Below are 19,509 nucleotides of genomic sequence, written 5' to 3'. Positions count from 1 at the left end.
TAGGAATTAATTTTTTTAGTCCCTTTGCCTAGACAGCACGTGATGCTCCAGGGTTTGTACCATTCATTTGCTTTAATTATTCAACAGCACCAGCCTCTAGCTGGCCTAAGCTGGTTTACCTCAAAATCAGTGTGTTTTACACCTAATTAAATTAGCTAATGGTTGGTTAAACAGAAGATTTTCCTCACATTTTCATGTCAGTCTTCATTTCTTTATCAATTTTCCTCTGGTTAATCCCTCTGCTTGTTGTTTTTTCTGCTTGTGATCCTCAAATACCTTGTACAATTTTGACTTAATGGCTTTTTTACTGCTATCCAGGGATTCTGTAGAGGAGCTGCTCTTCTCCACGCCCAACAGTTTCTGGAAATCAGGACCTCCATTTCCAAGCCCACAAATTTGGAAAGAGCCATCCCTCAAAGTGTCATTTTCTCAAATGTCTGCTCTTAAATCAATCCTTTTGCTTTTATTCCTCTGTGTTGTTCCTCTCCCCTGAATTCCTTAAAATCCGATCCTGACAGTCTGGGATAGAGACCCTCATTCAAGATGCATCTTGTAGGTGCTCGAGCTGCCACATCCACAGAGCTTCCTCTAAAACAAGATTAGTCCTGGACCACAGAAAGAAAATATTGTCAAACCCTGCTTTTTCTGGCAATTAGGGAATAACTTAACTGGCAATTCCCTGCATGTAGCCACCAGCAGGGTATTTTTGTCTGTTTCTAACGTGAATCATTCCAACACTGGATGATTTCCCGATCCGTGTGATTTTCTGACTTTTTTCAGGCCCTCCTGATCTGCTCCCGGAATGATGCCATCAGGTGGTGAATTCCAGAGTTGTTCAAGCCCCGTGTCCAAACAGACATTCCCTGGGTTTTGGAGGTCGGTGAGGTCAGCGGGGATGTGGTGATGATCACACCGAGCCTTGTGCTTCACGCAGGACAACTTGGTCCTTTGCCCCAGTGTTTTATAAACAGGTTTTTCTCCCTCGTTAGTGGGTGTGGCTCCTTGCTGGCATTTTGCAGTGAGACTGAAAAAACCATTTTTTTCTCCCATATTTTTGGTCTTTTTTATCCCACAGACTTGTTGTGTTTATTCCTTTCTCCTTCCATATCCCAGCTCCTGTTGATTTCCATAGAATCACAGATTGGGTTGGTAGGAAGGGACCTTCAAAACCACCTTGGACCTTAAAAATCACTTCATGCCACGGGCAGGGACACCTTCTACTCTCTTAGGTTGCTCCAGGCCCCATCCAACCTGGCTTGGTTGACTTTTCCAACATCCATTTTATTCCCACATGAATCTTCTGGGAATAGGATAAGCACAAGTCAACTTTATCTTAGACTTTGACTTGAACTTCGACTTTAACTTCAATTTTGATTTTCACCTTGACTTTGAAGGAGTACTGTGGCTGAAACATCCCCAGCACATCCAACAAATATGTACTAAGGAGTGAAATTTGAGTGGGAAATGGGATTTTTCTGAGTTTTCCGGGAGCTGTCTCCAGGACATGAATGTCTTCCTTAGTACTGTGGTTCTAAGGTACCTTGGAATGCTGGAGCGTTCCCCCTTCCCAGTGCATGGAGAGCATGGAAAAGAGATTTATTTCCCAACAGGGCAGATTACAAAACTCAAAAGCACTCAGAGGCATCACTCAAGGATCCAGCATGGAGAGGCTGTCTCCTGCAGCCACGGATCACAGCCTGGAAGGGGGGGCCTGGAGCAGGAACACCAAGTGAGGAGTAAGATTGAGGAAGATGAGTCACCTCTCTGGAGTAATCTTATCATTATCCATACAAGAAAATTGAAGTTGATCAAATTGGAGCCATGAGTTGGCAATGGACTCAAATTGGAGCCATGGGTTGGCTCCGTGACAAGAAAGCAGCAGTCAGCTTTGGAAAAAGGGTTGCTTTTGTCCCTTTCCATGGATTCCAGAAGATTTTTAGACCCACGGAGGGTGTTGCTTTGATCTCTTGCATCCATCCTGCCTCTTGCTTTGGCATCAAGGCAAATAAACAGTGAAAAGAGGGAGAAATTTCATGTTGTGGGGGGAAAGGCAGGAATTATTCAAAGAGAGCAGCAGGCAGCATAAATCCATCAAAACCAATGGTGGGAAAACCCTGAGAGAGGGAAAAGAAGGGCCAGAGTTAAAGCACCTCCTGCAGATGCCTCGTTTAGGCGGGGAAAGGCTTCCTTGGCTGATCCAGGTCCTGGTGCAGTGACTCAGTGCTCTGAAAAATGACTTTTATATAATCCACAGGGAGAGAGAGGCAGTTACCTCCCAGGATCAATCCCAGCTACTGGAACGAGACTCCCGTCTCCTTCCCAAAAGCCCTGCAGGCATCACAGATGTCTCTGCTCATGGGGCAGCTCAGCGCTGCCATGTGAGGAGTGTGCAGCCATGGGAGGCACCAGAAACCCGGAGTGATGGAAGGATGTGGAATTCGGGAGCAGCACCTGCGTGGGAGGCGTCAATCAGGATTTCTGGGGAAGGCTGGCAGAGTCTCCTCTTACACAACATTCCAAGGGGAGGGTTCACCAGGGGAGCTCTCATGTTTTTAGGGCCTCCTGTGCCCCAGGGAAGTTGCTCCCGCCTCCAGATAAAGGCTTTGGGATGTGGGTCAGCTTTGGATGCGTTTTGTTGGGCACTAGGGAAAAAAACAATGGGGCCAGGGGGAAATTAGGCAAGAAGGAGCCAGCCAGGACAGAGCTGTTTCCTTAGGGATGGCACTTCTGGATTCCCAGAGCTGTCTGTAACTTCTCCAGGGGTGTCCCACATGCTTCCGTCCCCTTTTCCATGCCAGGATCCTTCTGATCCCAAAACAGAGGCACCTGCCAAGTTCAGGCAGGTCGAGACATGACCTTTATTTTGAACCTGGCTGCCAAGGGCAGGTCTGGACTCCCAAGCTGAGCAGAACAAGACCTGAGGCTGCACCAGCCCCATCCTGGCCTTTCCCCGTGCCAGCCATTGTTCCTAAGGAATCCTAAACTTGTGGATGGCACAGGATGGATGAAGATTATTCCAAATATTCCAGTTGTCACCATGTAAGGAGAGGGGTGTGGAGCAGAATATGGCCTGCCAAGGTCACAGAGTTGACTTGTTTGGAGGTTTTTGGATCTGTGTCACTCGAGTATCCCTAAATTTGCCAGGAAGGGACACAGGGTGAGGACAATAAATCACGCAGGTGGATGGAGCCAGCTCAGCTGGGAAAGGCAATAAAATCCGTGGTGAGAATGGGGAGGCTGATGGCCAAAATCAAAGTATCCTTGGCCAACCTTGCATTTACACCAGGGAGAGAACAATGTGTTGAGGCAAGGAAATAGAGTTTGGATGGAAAAACCCAGAGTAAGACTGGAGGAAGAAGCCAATGAGGAAATCTGGGAGAGCAAACAAGCAGGGAATGCAGAGCTGGACGTGGATGAGAGGAAGGTGCAAGAGCAGATCGGGATGAGCTGGAGCCATGAGCCCACGTTTCCTCTGCAAAGCTGTTGTAAAGAACAAAGATGAGGCTGTTCCCGAGCGTTGTTGTTCCTCTAATCCCAGAAAATGCCTGTCAAATGGAGCTGTGCAAGGAGCCTAGGGAGAGAAAACCAGTTGGGTGAGCTTCACCGGGTTGGTTTCCCTGGGAGATCTTCCTTGGGATGATCCTTGTGGAGAGCTTACTCCCAGGAGAAAGCAGTTCAGCCTCCATGGAAAGGCTGCGGGGAGCGAACCCCTCATTCCTAAGATCATCCACAAGGAAGGTCAGAGCAGGGTAATGAGTCCCTTCAATTTTAACTTGATGAGCAAATATATAAGGTTTATTTGCAGTGTTAATATTTTTTCATAGATGAGTCTGAAAAATTCCAGGTTTCTTTCCACAAACCATCTGTCTTTTCCTACGATTTTCCTTAAAACACGGTGCAAGATACTTTTCTCCCTTTCCTAAATAATCGTAATGTTTCTAAAGGAATTTCCACTGGGAGATCTTAAACCAGTTTAAAGAAAATGCTCCAGATCCCTTTCCTGCCTTGTCCCCTCTGTTTCCTAGAGAGCTAAAGAGCTGTTTCCTTCCAGGCAGCTGATCCAGGAGAGGAACTGAAAGGAATTTAAATAGAATTCAGTTTATTCCAAAATGGAGTCACAAAAATGCCATTTCTGCCAGTGCAGAAAAAAATAAAATCTAGGAAGAGGCTTCCTGAAGTGAATGCAAAATAATTTTAATATATTTCAGCATTATTCCCGTTCAACTTGCAGGCGAACGCCTCCGCTTTTATCCCATAACACGGATACATCCAGCAGCTACGCCCAGTGTGCCACTCCACACAGCCACACAATTGAATAAAATAACACTTTATTGTGCCCAGTTTCTGTTTAACAACTGGAATATTAAAGGCTTTCTCGGAGCAAAATGATGCAGGATGGAAAATGGGAAAAGAAATTGGCATGAGAGAATGGCGGGGGTAAAATGAAAGGCAAAAAATGCACGGAGTTATAAATGCCAGGAGTAGGAGAGATGGTGGCCACATGGGGCCATTCTGCATGTGCAGGGCTCCATTTTACCCCTTTCTCTCCCAAACATCATTTTGTGTTGTCATCAGAGCATGGAAAGAGCAAAAAATACCTCCTGATGGGAGGCGACCTTCCAGGTAGGAGGCACGGGGCAGCATTCCCACCGGATGGACCGCAGCTTGAACCATGCCATGCGAAGCCAAGCGGCTCATTTTCCCCAGAACCCCTCAGAAACCCATCCTGAGGATGCAGGCGAGACTGGCCAGGACCCCCAGGGTGAGGATGGTGGAACTGGTTTTCACGCTGCTGGCCCCACTGATGTTGCACAGGGAGGTCTCACAGCAGCTGGTGGCGACTCCAGCTATGCCGATGTTCAGGTCAATGGTTGGGCAAAATGCAGAACATTTCTTGGTGATTCGCTGGTTCCGGTCATTGCCTGGAGTGGGAGGGAGACAAAACAGCAGGAAAAGTTCAGATTTTCATCTCAGTTTTTTGTTGGTTTTGTTTTTTTTTTTTTTTGGTTTCGTAGCCTGGCTGCGCAATCCCGTGGGGAATTTGTTATTCTGCGCTCGGTGCCGTTGGGTTTTCCCTTGGGTTTCATCACATTCCATCATTGTTTGTGTATGTGTGACCTATGGACACCCTCTCCAGGCCTTACAAATCCTTTGCTGGTTTCAGGGCCAGCTGAGGGCAAGAATTTGGGATTTATTTGTACAGTGTGAGACTGCAAGACTTTGGCACCGTGCCTTGGGATTGCTCCTTCCACAGCACCCGGCACTTTCCATTTCCACCGCCTCATGGACATAAACCTCAGCTTGGAGTTGAGACAAAGGAGTTTGTTCAGGGATAATAAAAATAATTCTTTTTATTCCAGCATCTCCCTGTCCTGAGAGTGTTCAATCAGCAGTATTTAATTTTAACTGAGTTTAATCAGAAGTATTTTTACGATACATTGCAACAGACCCAGGCCAAGTTCCCACCTTCCCAGGATTTGTTATCTGCATGCTAAAATCCTCATTAATTCCTGCATTGTACCTCCTGGTGGGAGGAGGATGAGCTGTGAGCCCCACCCGAGCCCCACCTTGTCCTCAGGGCCTTGGGAAAGCTCCACACTCACCATATCCTGAGGTGGTGTAGCTTGTCAGACAATACTTCTCATTGTCCGAGCATTTGGTGGTGCTGAGACAATGGATGTTGGAAGTTGCATCTTTGCACGAGAAGCAGGTCAGGGAGAAAGCTGCAAAAGAAGCACAAAAATATCCTTCAGGCGCCTCTGGGAATATCCTTAGGAGCACAAAACTGGGAGTGGATGGATGGAGGATGTGTCAAACCCAGTTTCCACAGGCAAAAAAATTCCTGTGTGGGCTAAACTTGTTCCCAAGGACTCTCCAGGAGCCAGACTAAGCTCAAATTGCTGCCACAGCTGTGGTTTGCTCATTTAGGAACCCTCAGGATGTTTGGTTGACTCTTCCTTGAATCCATTAAAACATCTGGCATTTCCACTGTGTTTTTGGGAAGAAAATCCCAATCTCCCACCACTTGTAGTGTAAAGCTTTTCTTTCCAACCTGGCCCCTCTAAGCCTCAGTTTCTGGCTACTGGAGACATTGGACCAGGGAATCTGTGGTTGGCCCATCCCTGGAAGTGTTCAAGGTCAGGCTGGATGAGGCTTGGAGCAACCTGGGATAGTGGAAGGTGTCCCTGCCCATGGCAGGGAGAAAGAACTGGATGATCTTTAAGTTCCCTTCCAATCCAAACCATTCCAGAATTCTATGGTTTATTCTACATGGGCATCAGAATGGTTCTTTCACTTGGGTCGTCCAAAAAAAACCCCAGAAAAAATTGAGTTGGGATTTCTGTCGCTGTCTAAACTGTGTCTTAAATGGGGTGTGGACGTGTGCTGTGCAAAAAAACAAACAAACAAAAAAAACCCCAAAAAAACCCAAACAAACCCACCAAAAAAAACACCAAAAAAAAACTCCCCAAAAAAAAACCCCAGAAAAACCCAACAACTAAAAAAAAAAAAAAAACCTTCAAAACACAACAAAATTAAAAAAAAAAAAATAGACAAAAAAGACAAAAAGACAAACGTTCAAAGGCAGCAACTGTTCAGAATAAATCCTGAATACCAAACACTAAAATGAGATGGTTTTTAAGATCCCTTACAAACCAAACCTTTCTACGATTTGGGTTGATTTTCAGAGCTCTCCCGTGCCAGGAGGAAAATCTTGGACCTGTGGCAGTCCGGGCTCAGCAAATCCCTGCCTTGGCTGCAGTGGATTCCTTTGTCCAGCCATCCACGGGGGAACAACTTCCTCGCTCCACAAAATGTGCACATCTGGAACACTCTGCATCTGCAAAGTGCTTTGCTGCAATCAGGGAATGAGAACAGCTGGCGCTCGAGGCTGAAGCATCATTGAGAGCAAAGAGATCCTTGGGGAAGGATTCTTTGCATGATAAGGGGAATTTCCTCCTCATCTGTTTATCTGGCTGCAATGTCACCCTCCAGGGATTAAACTCATCCTCATTTCAGGAATATCCCTGGCTACTGGCAGTTAATGCCCAGCTAATTCTTGCAGCAGCTTTGTCCTTTAGCTTTGCCTTCCTTGCTCTTCATCTTCCTCACTCCTCACCCCTGCCCAGGTTTCTTTGTGCTTTTGTCATCGATGTCCCAACCTCGCCACTGCCCTTGGACAAGTCCTTCTGGCCCAAACTGGCTCCTTGAGTTGAGTGTCCTGCTAGCCCAGATCTGGCTCCACCTCAGTCCATGACTGCAGGATCATTGTTTTGCTTTTAGCTCTCTGTTCTTCCTCTGCCCGTGTGGAAACTCTGCCTTCTTCTCCCACTCCAGCCAATGTCCCCTTCTTTCCCGTGGCCTTTCCTCTCGTGGTCCGCAGCCCTCACGTTCCCTGCTCCTCCTCTGCTGTCCCTCACTACCTGGCACCGAGCAGAGGCCACCAGACAACTCAGATCCCACTTCCCACCGTTCCCATGGTCATTCCAACAGCCTCAGACTTGGCACCCGGCTCTCTTTGACTTCCTATCCAGACTTTTCCAATTTGCTTCCTATCGTGGTCATTCCCATCTCCAGAAGCTCCGTTTCTCCTACCCGGCTCTTTCCTTCAATATTGTCCTGACCTTTCAGGCCCCAAATTATTTTTTTTTTTTCCCAAGTCTGGGACCTTCCTTTTGATAGTCCCTGTCCAAGGTGCTTGGTTTCATTCTCTTTTCTCATGCTAAATTCTATTATATGGAATGGAATATGGGATAATATGGGATAGTATGGAATATTTCACCTTTACCCCACTGGGAACCACCCTTTCCTCACAGAAGCACTCAGTCCCCAAACTGGATTTTCCAGACAGAGCTCACTTTAATCCTTAATAAATGCAGCAACTTTAATCCAAGCCCATTCCCAGAAAAACTTCCTGAATCAGTGCAGGAAACGGTGGAGCTGGTTCCATGCCCAAATCCTGTTCCATCCCAACCTCCCAAAGCTTCTATTTCAGACTCCAGTTGCCCTGGGAGCTTCCTTGGCAGGAGAAGGGGGAAGCACCACCCAAGGATCAATTTTTCAACCTCTCTCTGTGCTCCAAAGATTTCTGACTCACCAATTAATCCAAAACTCTGGGATTGGCTCCTAAACTGGCACACCCTGAACTCAGGGAGGACAATTTTGGGCAAGTTACAGAAAAACACTTTAATTTTATTTAATTTCTTGAGGTCTCAGTTGCAGCGAGGGCTGAGAGGGGACGGGAATTTAATTTCCCCCAGATGCAAAACTTGATTAATCCAGGCTGCCTTTGGATGTCTCCACACTCACCAAGACGTCTGCTCTAACTGAAGAGAAACATTCCTCAAGGAATTCCTTGATGTTTTAAAAAAATGGGAGTAAAGCTGCAGGAAAAGATCCTCTTATTTGCCTTAACATCCTCAGCTTGAGCACAATTCCAAGTTTCAAGACTGTGAAATCCATGAATTGGAATATTTCCCTCCTCAGACTAAGTAGGACCCAAAAAAATCTGTTAGTCCAGGACGAAAATGGCCGGGAATTTGCAGGTCAAATCCTGCAGGGAAAAATTCAGTTTGCAAAGAGGCAAAAGTCCCCCGAGCTGAGGAAATCAACCATTCCCCGAAAACTGAGGGATATTCCAGGCTGCACCTCCCGTTCCCTGCCTAACCCAGAGCACAAGGTGTGGTCAGAGTCCAGCCAGGAAAATTAAGGTGCAGCTTCCCAGTGCTTTCCCAAAAAAAAAAAAATCCCCCAGACAATTATCAGAACGAGAATGGGGCTCTGCATCTCCATCCCAAACCTGGGATCAGCTGGGAATCATGGAATCATTAAGGTTGGGAAAGACCTCCAGGATCATCGAGCCCAGGTTCAGCACTAAACCCTGGCTCTGAGCACCACATCCACGGATTTTCTGAATACTCCCATGGATGTGATCCCACCGCTTCCCTGGGCAGCCTGGATGCTCGACCACCCCTTCCATGATGGAATTCTTCCTAACAGATCAGACTCTACGATCTTAGAGGTCTTTTCCAACCTCAGGGATTCTGTGAGCGCCACAGTTGCACCTGGAAGCAACAGGGAAGAGCTGGGAGCCAGAATTGCACTTTCCTGTGGCTCAACCATCTCTGCCAATTTAGGAAATGATAGTTTGAGGTGCAACCAATTAAAAAAAAATAAATAGATCAGGCTTTAGTGACAAATCCAGAGATTGACTGCACATATTGCCCTGGATATCCCTCATGGATGCCCCTATTCCCATGGAGCTGCCACTGAGCCATCCCAGGGGCTGGAATCACCCCCCACTCCTCATCACCCCTCCAACTTCAGGTGGGGTTAAACCCCCTGGAATAACTCCTTCCTGACCCTTCAGCTTCCCCATCCACACCGTAAAATCCTGGAATACCCAAATCCATGCCCCAGTTTTGGGATGGCTCCCCAATCCTTTCGGGACTCACCACTTTCTGGGCACAGGGCGACGCCGAGCACGACCAGGAGGAAAAGCTTCATCCTTTAGAGGTCTGGGAGCCTCCAAAACAAGCAGGACTGGAGCAGGGCAGGTTTTATACCACTGCAGTGCTTGCTTTGATCCAGAGATAATAACCAGAGTCTGCTGTGTCAGATGATGGATAATTGGGAGCAGCGTGCTCGGGCTTGTATGGAGAAGGGTGGGGTTTTATAAAATGGGGGGGGGGGGGTGTTTTTCCTCACAAGTTCTCCTTTTCCTGGTTGTTTCACAACGCAACTGCTCCAGCTGACGTGAACTCTGCAAATGGTTTCTAATTCTGGAGAAGTGGGGGAAAAGCAAAACATAAAAACAAAGCAATTTTCCCTGCAAAAGAATGAGGTTTTCTTTTCCAGGTCTCAGAGCAGGCTGCATCCTCCAAGATCGTGTCCTTGCACATGTGGAAATGGAGGGAATTTAAATTTAAAATTGAATTTGGGATGGAGGCTTCTCCCAAGTGTGTCCCAGGATTGTCAGGACAGTGAGATCAGAAGAGCAGAATCCTTCCACTCTTTTTCATAGGGGACCAGGCATCATTTTCTGTCTCCTTTTTAAGTTCAAAATCAGAAATTTTTCTGACATCTTTTTTATGAGGAGAAAATGTTATCTTATTAAAAAATAAATTCCACAGAGCAAAGGAAAATGGCCATTTCAGTTAAAAAAATAGAAATAACACCCACTCCCATGGCATGGAACAAGCTGGGGAATTTTTCACAAATTCATTTAAAAAAATGTCAGGGAGAAAAACACAAGGCAATTAAAGAATGGAGAAGAAGGGGTTGGCTGGTCAATGATCTCAACTCGTTAAGTCTTCAGAAAAAGAAAATTTGTGAAATGCCAAACAGGATTATTCCATTGGATTCCCAGATTGTTCTCTTTATTCCTCTTTTTTTTTTTTTTTTTTTTCCCTTTAAATCATGTTTCATCCAATCTCCATGAATAAAATCAGAACCCTTCCCACCTTCTTGGGGGTTGTTGTTGTTTTTCCCTCCCACTGTTGCCTTTCTGCCTTTAAGTTGCAGAACAGAGGCAAAATCCCGGGAAAAGTCGAGCTGGATCCTCTCACCCTCGGTGCTGCCCCGAATCCTCTGCCAGCGCCCTTGCTGCTCTCCGTCTGCTTTATCCCCTTTCTCCTCCTCTCCAACTCAGATTCCCAACTCCCATGGAATATTTTATGTTTCCGACGTGTCCCACCTCCAGCCCTCCTCTCACCGGGAAAACACGCCGGGTTCCTGAAGTGATGTCAATTTTTCCAGCGCCTCCAAGCCGGACTTATAAACACTGTCCCTCTGGAACCTTGCATGACTAAGGGAATTTTGGCTTTCCCAATAGGCAGAGCATGGAACTAATTTGGAGCAGAGGTGGCAATTAGCCAGAAAAGCTCCAAGGAAGGGTGAGGTTTGGCTCCGTCGGCCTCCTGAAGGCACCCAGCAGGAGGAAAACAAAGCTCCCTCCATGCCAGCGCAAAATATTGCGAAATATTTTATTTTCCCCAAACCAGAATAGATTTAATGGGTTTTTAGTGGTAAATCCATGTTTATTTGGGTTTATCCAGAGGGCTCCAGTCCCAAGGAGGTGCTGTTCCATTCCAGAGCCAGCCCACGTCGGGATTTATCTCCAGCAGCATCCCCTGACAGGTTCAGAAATAGCAGCTCATGCACTGCTTTTTTTTTTTTTTCCCTCAAAATCTCATCCATGCCAAACCCTAAAATATCTCCTGTCTCCTGCAAGCTGCTGAGATTTGGAGAAGGACAGAATGGATTTCTTGAAGGCTTTATTGCAGGATTCCTGACAGATTTTTCCACGAGATGCTCTGAAATCTTCCAGCTGGTCCATATGGCCCTCTGATATTTTGTCCCTGCCAGGGCCAGGTGACAGAATGAAAGGAGCCCATGAGGGCAGGAAGGACACGAGAAGAACTGAGGCAAAGGAGAAGTTAAAATCCCAATTTACAAGAGTTCAGAATTCATGAAATTCAGGATGGTTTTGTAAAGAGCAACAAGGATTTAACTGGAGGTGAAGGTGGAAGGTGGAGGTGGAAAAATTTATTTCCCTTGGCACAGTGGAGAGGAGAAGGAAAGGAGGAGAATGTTTTGCTTATCTTGTTCTAAACCTGGTTGAAATCATCACATGAGAAGGGCAAACAATTGTTTATTTTGGAGGGAAAATGCAGTTTTCATCAAACAAGTGCTGAAATGCAAAAGTAGCTGTGAAATTCAGATGTTGTTACTAAATGTGGAACTTCAAGTTGGCCAAAAGCTTTGAGAAGCATCTCAGAAATCACAGATTGTGATTAACATAAAGTGATGGGAAAAGTGATTGAAAAAAATATGCAAAGCCCCAAGTTTCTGGGGAAATAGTCCCCTCAGAAATTCTACAACAATTCCACTTCAGTTATCCCACTGAAATAAATTCCAGAACACCCTTCCTGACCAGAAATTAAATCTTTATAGGATGACTAAACCTAATCCCATTTTTACAGCCTTCACCCAGCACTTCACCGTTGCACGGAAACACATGGAATTTGCAGTGCTGGTGGAGTAGGATTCCCCTCAAATCCAGCACAGGATTCCACTCAAATCCAGCACAGGATTCCACCCAAATCCAGCACAGGATTCCACTCAAATCCAGCACCAGATTCCCCTCAAATCCAGCACAAGATTCCCCTCAAATCCAGCACAGGATTCCCCTCAAATCCAGCACAGGATTCCACTCAAATCCAGCACAAGATTCCACCCAAATCCAGCACAGGATTCCCCTCAAATCCAGCACAGGATTCCACCCAAATCCAACACAGGGTTCCCCTCAAATCCAGCACCAGATTCCCCTCAAATAAAACAGGGCTGGAGGCCTTTTTTCCAGGTGCTGCTACAAAGACCTTCCCAAAATCCAGTGCTGCACTTTTCCACACTCTCCAGCTCCAAGATTATTTTGTTTGCCTGTTTTAGCTGTAGTTCTGCTCCTCCAAGAGCTGAAGGGGATCTCCATCCCATCCCCACCATCCCCAAGCCTGGAAACGCAGCAGAAACCCTGGAAAGGGATGGAGCAGAAACGTCCCCAATCAGCTCAGCCACCATCACCTCTTCCAGGCTCTTCCTGCCCATTTCCCACTGGAAAATCCAGGGCAATCACTCAGCAGCTTCTCCAAGCAGGCACAGGGTTTTCCTTTCCATGAGGACAGATTCCAGCTGGATTTTCCTTACCTTGGGCATCTCCAGCACCTTGGGGTGGGACCTTTACCTGTTTTAAAAGCTGGAGCAACCCACCTTGCAGAGATCCCAGGAGAACTTCCCAGTGCAAATTCCTGCAGGACCAAAATTCCTGGTTCTGCGTCAGCATCTACAAGACAATGCCCATTGTTGTTTGCAATGGGAAAAACACAAACATCTCTGACCTTTCCTTATCTCAGAGGGATCTGGGAGACATCTGGCTCTGTGGAGTGTCTGGAGCTGCTGGATGGAAGAAAGTTAGGAAAGGCAGCCTGGAGAAGGTTCCCAAGTGCTAAAAAGAGGAATTCAATGTGAACCGGAGCTGATTTCTCAGGCTGGTCCTGGTGCGGTTACAACAAACACACTCTAGAATAACACAAATCTTTATTTTATCTGACAATTATCACACACGTGCTATCAAAAGAGCTTTTCCAGGGAAAAATTAGTACAAAACAACGGGGTGGGGGGAGAAAATAGGTGTGATGTTGGGATCTGAAGCAATGTCTTGGAATACAACAGGGTCGCTGCTGGAAACACTCGGCTGAGGTTTCTCACTTGGGGAATACCTTGTGGCTTCTCGGGTGGTCACAATCTCCTGCCAGCCCTGCTCACAGTCCCACCCTGAGCACACAGATCAAACTTCCCGCGATTCCCAGCAGGACCACGGCGTAGTTGATCCGGATGCTGTTGGCGCCGCTGAAGTTGCACAGGGAGGTGCTGCAGCACTTGGTGGAAAAAGCGGCCACCCCGAAGTTCACGTTGGTCTCGGGACAGTCCACAGAGCATTTCTTGGTGATGCGTTGTCCCACGTCCTTGCCTGGGTGGAGAAGAGGTGGGAGAGTTGGGATTTAGCATTCTGTTGGAAGAGCTGACCAGAGGAGAGGGATGTGCAAATTCCTTAATTTTCCACACGGCAATAAAAGCTCTCAGGGGGGTTTGACAGGGTTGGGTGTGAATCCACGAGTCCTGGATCAAATGTGGGACACTGGGAATTCCTTGATTGAAACCCACACCAGCCAAAATCTCTGATCTGGTTGCCCAGGTGGTGGCCAGTCACAGGCTGGCCTTGAGACTTTGTGGTATTCCCCAACCTAAATGATTCTGTGGTTCCTATAGGACAGCAATCCCAATGCATTCCCAGTGCATTTTTTCAATGCATTCCAATTCCGATGCATTTTATGAAAACCATGCTAGTGGCACCCAACCCTTTCCTATTCTCCATCCCAAAACTTCTCAGCTCAAACAACAGAGGCTGCTCCTGAAATTTGGGTGTTCCAGCATGGTGCTGAGGCCCTGGCACAGGTTTTCCAGAGAATCTGTGGCTGCCCCATCCCTGGAAGTGTCAAAGGCCAGGTTGGAGCAACCTGGTCTAGTGGGAGGTGTCCCTGGAACAAGATGATCCTTCTACCTCACAGCACCACTGAGGGATTCACACTCATCACATTGAGACACTTCAACCTCAAAATCATCTTTTCTTTCCAACAAAACCACCGATTTCCATCAATTCCCTTTTAAAAAGTTGCCCAGCAATGTGTCTAGAAGGAAAAAAAAAATAAAAAATCCCATTTTCTAGGACTCACCAATTCCGGTAGTGCTGTACGTGGTCGTGCAGTATTTCTCATGGTCCTCACACTTGTAGGTTTTCATGCAGTTCCAGTTAGAATGTTCGTTGTCACAGATGTAGCAAAACAGGGAGGAAGCTGGAAAAAACACCCACAACACAGTGATTAGTGATTCCTAGTAATTCCCTCCTGGGAAAATTCCCTCCTGGGAAAAAAAGAGTGCCAAAAGCCTTGGAAAATACAAAGGGAAAAATCTGGTGTGAACAAGTTTTCCCAGCAAGTGAAATAAGTTTGAGGTTGATTAATGGAACTGAGAAAACGAATGGAGAGAGCAAACCAAGTTTTCTTTCTGGACTGGAGATTTTAAGGGGTTATATTTACATTTTTCACCCTGGGCAGCATTTTCAGGTGATTCTTTTTTTTTCCTCCCCAGGATCTATGTTGGCCTTGTTGAAAACCAACCTTGAAAAGCAAAGTCCTGGCAAGGAGAGGAGGAACCAGCCCAATTCTAGAGGTCAGTTTTAAATATTTTCACGCAACATCTGCAAAACCCTGCCCAGACATGAATTAATTAATGCTTAGTGACACCCCTGAGAGACAAATTGAGGCACCACAGAAAAGGGAGTTCCCTGGGAGAGGCTGCCCTGGACAATGGATGGATTATTCCTATCAGCACCTGGAACAGGGTGTTCTCCATGATGCTTTTTCCTCAGTGCTGAGCCAGGTCTATCCCAGAGCTGGAAAAAAAGTGGGATATTGTTGGGCACAACTGAAGTAAATTGAGTCAAACTTCCAGGCTGGCCACTAGAACACAGATGTGCCTTCTCGTTCCCCAGAGGTGTAGTCACAATTAGTGGAAATTGCTTCCCTCCTGTCCGAAATTCCAAAGAATGCTCCGCATTTTGGGGCAGGGGTGACAGAGGCAGCTGGGCTGCTCCGAGGAAATCCTGCTCCATTGTCACCAGCTCTTGGTTGAAGAGCTCTTGGTTAAAGGTGAACAAACATTACAAACCAGCGAGGGGTCTCCATGAGGCTGAGATTTCCCTGGCTCTGTTTTTCCTGATTTTCTCAGCCGAGGAAGGCTATTTTTCTTTTTTTTTTAATTTTCAGAGCACCCTTTCCAATCAAACTTAGACTTGTTTTTAGCAAGGAAACCCCTCTCAGTGGCCCTTCAAAGTTTATTCTCGATTCAAGCTCTCGTCTGAGGTTGAGTCTGCCCACGACACTTGGTTAAATGATTCCAGAGGCAGTTTTAAAAGAGAAGTGAAAGCAATTTTGGTCTCTGTCCCAAAGGAGGAGGAAAAAAGGCCTCTCCTCTGTGATCTGGGGAGCTCTGGGTGTCTCAGCACAGGACTGGCTTGCTCTGAAACCTTCCCAGATGCTTCAAGGAAAATTGGGCAGGGTTTGAAACAGCCTGGGACAGTGGAAGGTGTGGAACCCCCAGTTCCAGGAGGTGGAGCTGGGTGATCTTTAAGGTCCTTTCCAATCCAAATTATTTTATCATTTGCTGATTTCTCTGCTCTTTTCCAGTGCCAGGTGTTGCAAGCTGAGGGGCTCTCTGTAGCAGGAGGTAAAATCAGCCTTGTTGCAAACTGGATTTAAGTTCTCCTCTTCATCTCTCACTATTTCTCCATCACTTTGGGAATTTTCAGCCTCCCTCCTCCCCTCTGGAGGTTTCCCAGCCCGAGCTGGGGGCTCCTGTCCCTCTGCAGGCAAGGCAAAACCCAGACCTGGCAATTTACAGACCCCGGAGCTCTCCCTGATCTGCTTTTCTGCCAAATTTCCCAAACCACTTCCTGCCGCAGATGGAGCTGAGTCCTCAGCGCGTGTCTGAGAGCAGCTGAAAGCGCTGATGCTCCCTAAGTGATCCAAGGAAAATCCCTTCCAGCCAGGAAACAATAACTGCTCGAGCCATTAGAGCTGCTCTAAAGCTTTTCCTGCCCTCCACCCTCCATTAGCTGGAGTTTTGCAAATGCAGCCAGAAACAACCTTAACGGTGCAAATTGTGCTCCTCGGGCTGGCAAATCCGTGCCCAGAGCCAGGATTTCCCAACTGGATATTCCCCCACAATTATCCAGGCACGGCTGCGCCTCCTTTTAAAGAGGACAAGAAGGAGCAGAGCGTTGTGCATCCCATTCCAAACACACTCCATACACTTCACAGCTCTTCCAATTTAGCAGCAAAGAGCTCTGAGGCTTTCCGATACCTGCCAGCAGCCTCATTACCTAATTGGAGTTGTGGAGAATAAAGTGAAATGCTGGCAGGAGATATGGTGCCAAGACCAGCCAAGCTTTTAGTCCACAACAACTCCTCGGGTTTCATTCAGGGACAAAAATCAAACCAAGGGCAAAAACTCTGAGCCCTGCTTGATTCCTTGTCAGCATTTTCCAGGGTGTGTCTTCAGCTGTGTGTGGTTGGAGCTGGGTATCTGAGGGTGTGAGAAACCAGAATTCATCTCCTCTAGGTGACAGAGAACCCACCCAGGAGTGAGCACTCAACCACACAAAGCATTTCTCACCATGGTTGACACCAAGAATACCCTGCTAAGACCTCAGCAGCTACAACAAAAGCTGCCAAACCCTTTTGTCCCTCATTTATCTCCTTGATTATCCTCTCCTCTGGCTCTCCCAGCCTCCTTACCTTGCTGGGCACACAGGACTGCAGCCAGCAGGGCCACCAGAAAAGCCTTCATGGTTGGTCCTCGTGCCCTTGGAGCTGGAGCAGTGTGGGAAGATGTGCCTCAGGAAGGTTTTATACCAGCCCTGCCTCGTCCCTGACTTCATTTGATTGCAATAATTTGAGGTTTGGGCAGTGGCAGCACCCAAGATGTGATCAGTGCTGGGTGTGTTTGTGCGTAAGGACCTATTACGAGGCTGCAGATAGCGATGTGTTTTTTTACCTCTCCTTCTCATCAAATCTTTTCTTTCCGAGGCCTGCTCCTGTCTGCATTGCTGCTTTGGGGAGTAATTGAGCTGATCCAAACACGGGAGTCCCTTTTTTGGGCTGAGCCACAAAACCTGGAGTGAGTCAGGGCATGGCTGGGGTGACACCTTGCTTGCTGGCACCCTCCATCCCTTCTCACTGCCATGGAATGGGAGCTTAATATCTCTGGGAAGTGGGAGAGGAGGCAAGGAAAGATTTTTTGGGTTGTCCAGAGGCATTCAGAATTATCGCCCTTGTGCAAAATGTTTTAAGCAGGAAGCAGCATCATTCCTTTAATCACAGAATCATAGAAAGGTTTGGGCTGAAAGGGACCTTAAAGATCCTCTTGTTCCACCCCTGACCCCACTATTTATGCCTGGAGATGTCACTCAGAGGCTCCAACAGTCCAGGCAGGGGTGGGGGTTTGATCTTTTTGTTTTGTTCTTCTGTGCTCCAGAACCATCCAGGGTTTCCAGGTGACAATGTTTGTTGCTCCCTGGAGACCAACTCTGGACTCTGTCAGGTTTTTCCAGTCCCCCATGACCTTTCCACTCTTTCTGGGCTCCCTCCTTCTGCTCCCACACCACCTCTTGACTCAGGGCGCAGAAGAGCCAAGTGACTCAGGCTGCAGGAGAGGCACAAAGCACGTGGAGGCATCTGCAGGAGTTAAAAATCTACAAATGGGAGTGAAAACAGCAGAGAAATGCAAGAAATCCTGCCCAAAAAGTCTTGGCAGGACCCTTTGGAGAGAGAAATGACCAAGGGGAGCTCAGGGTCAAGGTTTGTAAGGTCACAAATGGTGTGGGAACAGAAGAAAGAACATCCAGGTGCTCTTTGTTTTCCCCAAAATTAATCACAGAATCACGGGATGCCTTTAGTTGGGAGGGACCTAAAAGGATCAGCGAGGCCAACTCCTGCCCTGCTCAGGCAGAATCCTGGGAAGCTGGACCCATTCCCAACCCCTGTTAGGAATTTTTTGCTTTTAATTATTTTTCCTTTGCCCAATTCCTCCTTTTTTTCTGCAGCAGCTTCAACCCTCAGTGATTCTGTCTCTGTGTCCAGAGGGTGGAGGGGATGAGCCCCCATTGTTCCAAGCTTTCCATTCTGTTCTCTGGTCTGACCTTGAGCAGGAATTTTGAACTATTTCATCTTTTAGCGAGGATGTGAAAGGCCCACGTGACAGATAATGCAGCAACAATATTTCAGAAATAATCTGGGGAAAAAAAAACATTCTCTCTGAGCAAGATTCTTTATAAACACAGGCATGAAAAACATCAGGCAGGAAACGGGATGAGGTGGAGCAGGCAGGGGGGAAAAAAACAGGTATTAATCCACATGTTTGTTTAATGTATAACACTAGGGTTGTCTCAGTCAGCTGGAAAAATGGAAAATGAGGCTTCCTTCCCTTTCATCCCATCAAAAATCCCAAAATGAAAATGAATTATCACCCCAAATCCAGCTCATCTCGGAGCCAATCGAGCAGAAAAATGCAGCTTCTCAGCGGGAAGAGGGAACAAGGCTTGAACACAGCCCACAACAAGAAAGAAGAAAAGCTTTGGAATTAAAACAAATAAATGAGCAGTAAATAAATGAGGCTGTTAAAACAAAGTGCAGCTGAATAGAAAAAAAGTCAAGTGAGAAATGAGCTGTGGGAAGTGGGAATGTGAGAAAGCTTTTAAATAGATTGGAGAGAGGAGAGGTTAATAATAATAATAATAATAATAAACAAGATTAATATTTCAGACAGAAGTGGAAAGAAATAAGGAGGGAGTGGAGAAATATTGGTGCAAAGCAAAATAATTCAAGGCAAACACACAAAGCTTGGGGGGGAATAATTAAGGACAGGCAGAGTGAGGGAAAGGAATAAGATGGGATGGGAGGGAAGTCCCTCCTGTGTGGAAAATGTACATTTCTTGCAGACCCTGTCCAGGTGCTAAAAACTGCCCTTCAAGGGGGCTGGGAAGCTGCAGGATTCCCCAAATCCCAGTTTAACCAACCACTGGGGGACCTGGATGGGGAAAGCATCCAGAGCATCACCTGACCCCTATCCCTGCATCCCTGGGGGAGGCTGCCAAGGCTTTGGGAGGCATCCCAGGCTCTGGCCAGGTCCCAAATCCCTGCTATTCTTGGGCCCTGTTGGCATTGCAGTCACGCCCAGGGCCAGTGCAAGGGCTCTGGGCTCCAACCAGCACCGTGACACCGGAGGGAACGGCGCCTTTGGAAGCAAAATCCATTTTTTTCCCAAGCAACGGGGTGAAGAGGGCTGGAAGAAAATCCAGGGCAAAGACAACTGAGGGAGTGGGAGTGCAGATGGTGC

The 19,509-nt window shown here is 47.0% G+C and overlaps 2 protein-coding genes across 4 annotated transcripts; both read right to left on the bottom strand.

The window, feature by feature from the left end:
* Positions 1-4,311: 4,311 nt before the first annotated feature.
* On the bottom strand, positions 4,312-10,833 carry LOC110475166 (lymphocyte antigen 6E). 3 transcript variants are annotated; one of them, XM_021539092.3, is made up of 4 exons: positions 10,712-10,833; positions 9,453-9,779; positions 5,604-5,723; positions 4,312-4,922 (listed from the first exon to the last, which is right to left on the bottom strand). In XM_021539092.3, exons 2-4 carry the CDS (start codon positions 9,502-9,504, stop codon positions 4,714-4,716), a joined length of 381 nt encoding a protein of 126 aa, XP_021394767.1. In that variant the 5' UTR covers positions 9,505-9,779; positions 10,712-10,833; the 3' UTR covers positions 4,312-4,713. The 3 variants fall into 3 exon arrangements, with proteins under 3 accessions (XP_021394767.1, XP_021394768.1, XP_021394765.1); XM_021539093.3 differs by having other exon boundaries at positions 10,461-10,814; XM_021539090.3 differs by having other exon boundaries at positions 10,566-10,814.
* A 2,276-nt stretch (positions 10,834-13,109) lies between these two features.
* LOC116183335 (lymphocyte antigen 6E-like) lies at positions 13,110-17,226 on the bottom strand. The gene is made up of 3 exons (XM_031504188.2): positions 16,911-17,226; positions 14,289-14,408; positions 13,110-13,525 (listed from the first exon to the last, which is right to left on the bottom strand). The coding sequence occupies exons 1-3, from the start codon at positions 16,960-16,962 to the stop codon at positions 13,317-13,319; spliced, it is 381 nt and encodes a 126-aa protein (XP_031360048.2). The 5' UTR covers positions 16,963-17,226; the 3' UTR covers positions 13,110-13,316.
* Between the last annotated feature and the right edge of the window lie 2,283 nt (positions 17,227-19,509).

The sequence above is a fragment of the Lonchura striata genome, chromosome 1 (assembly GCF_046129695.1).
Source record: "Lonchura striata isolate bLonStr1 chromosome 1, bLonStr1.mat, whole genome shotgun sequence".
In the NCBI taxonomy this organism is placed as follows: Eukaryota; Metazoa; Chordata; class Aves; order Passeriformes; family Estrildidae; genus Lonchura; species Lonchura striata.
This window is presented reverse-complemented; position numbering and strand designations above follow the sequence as displayed.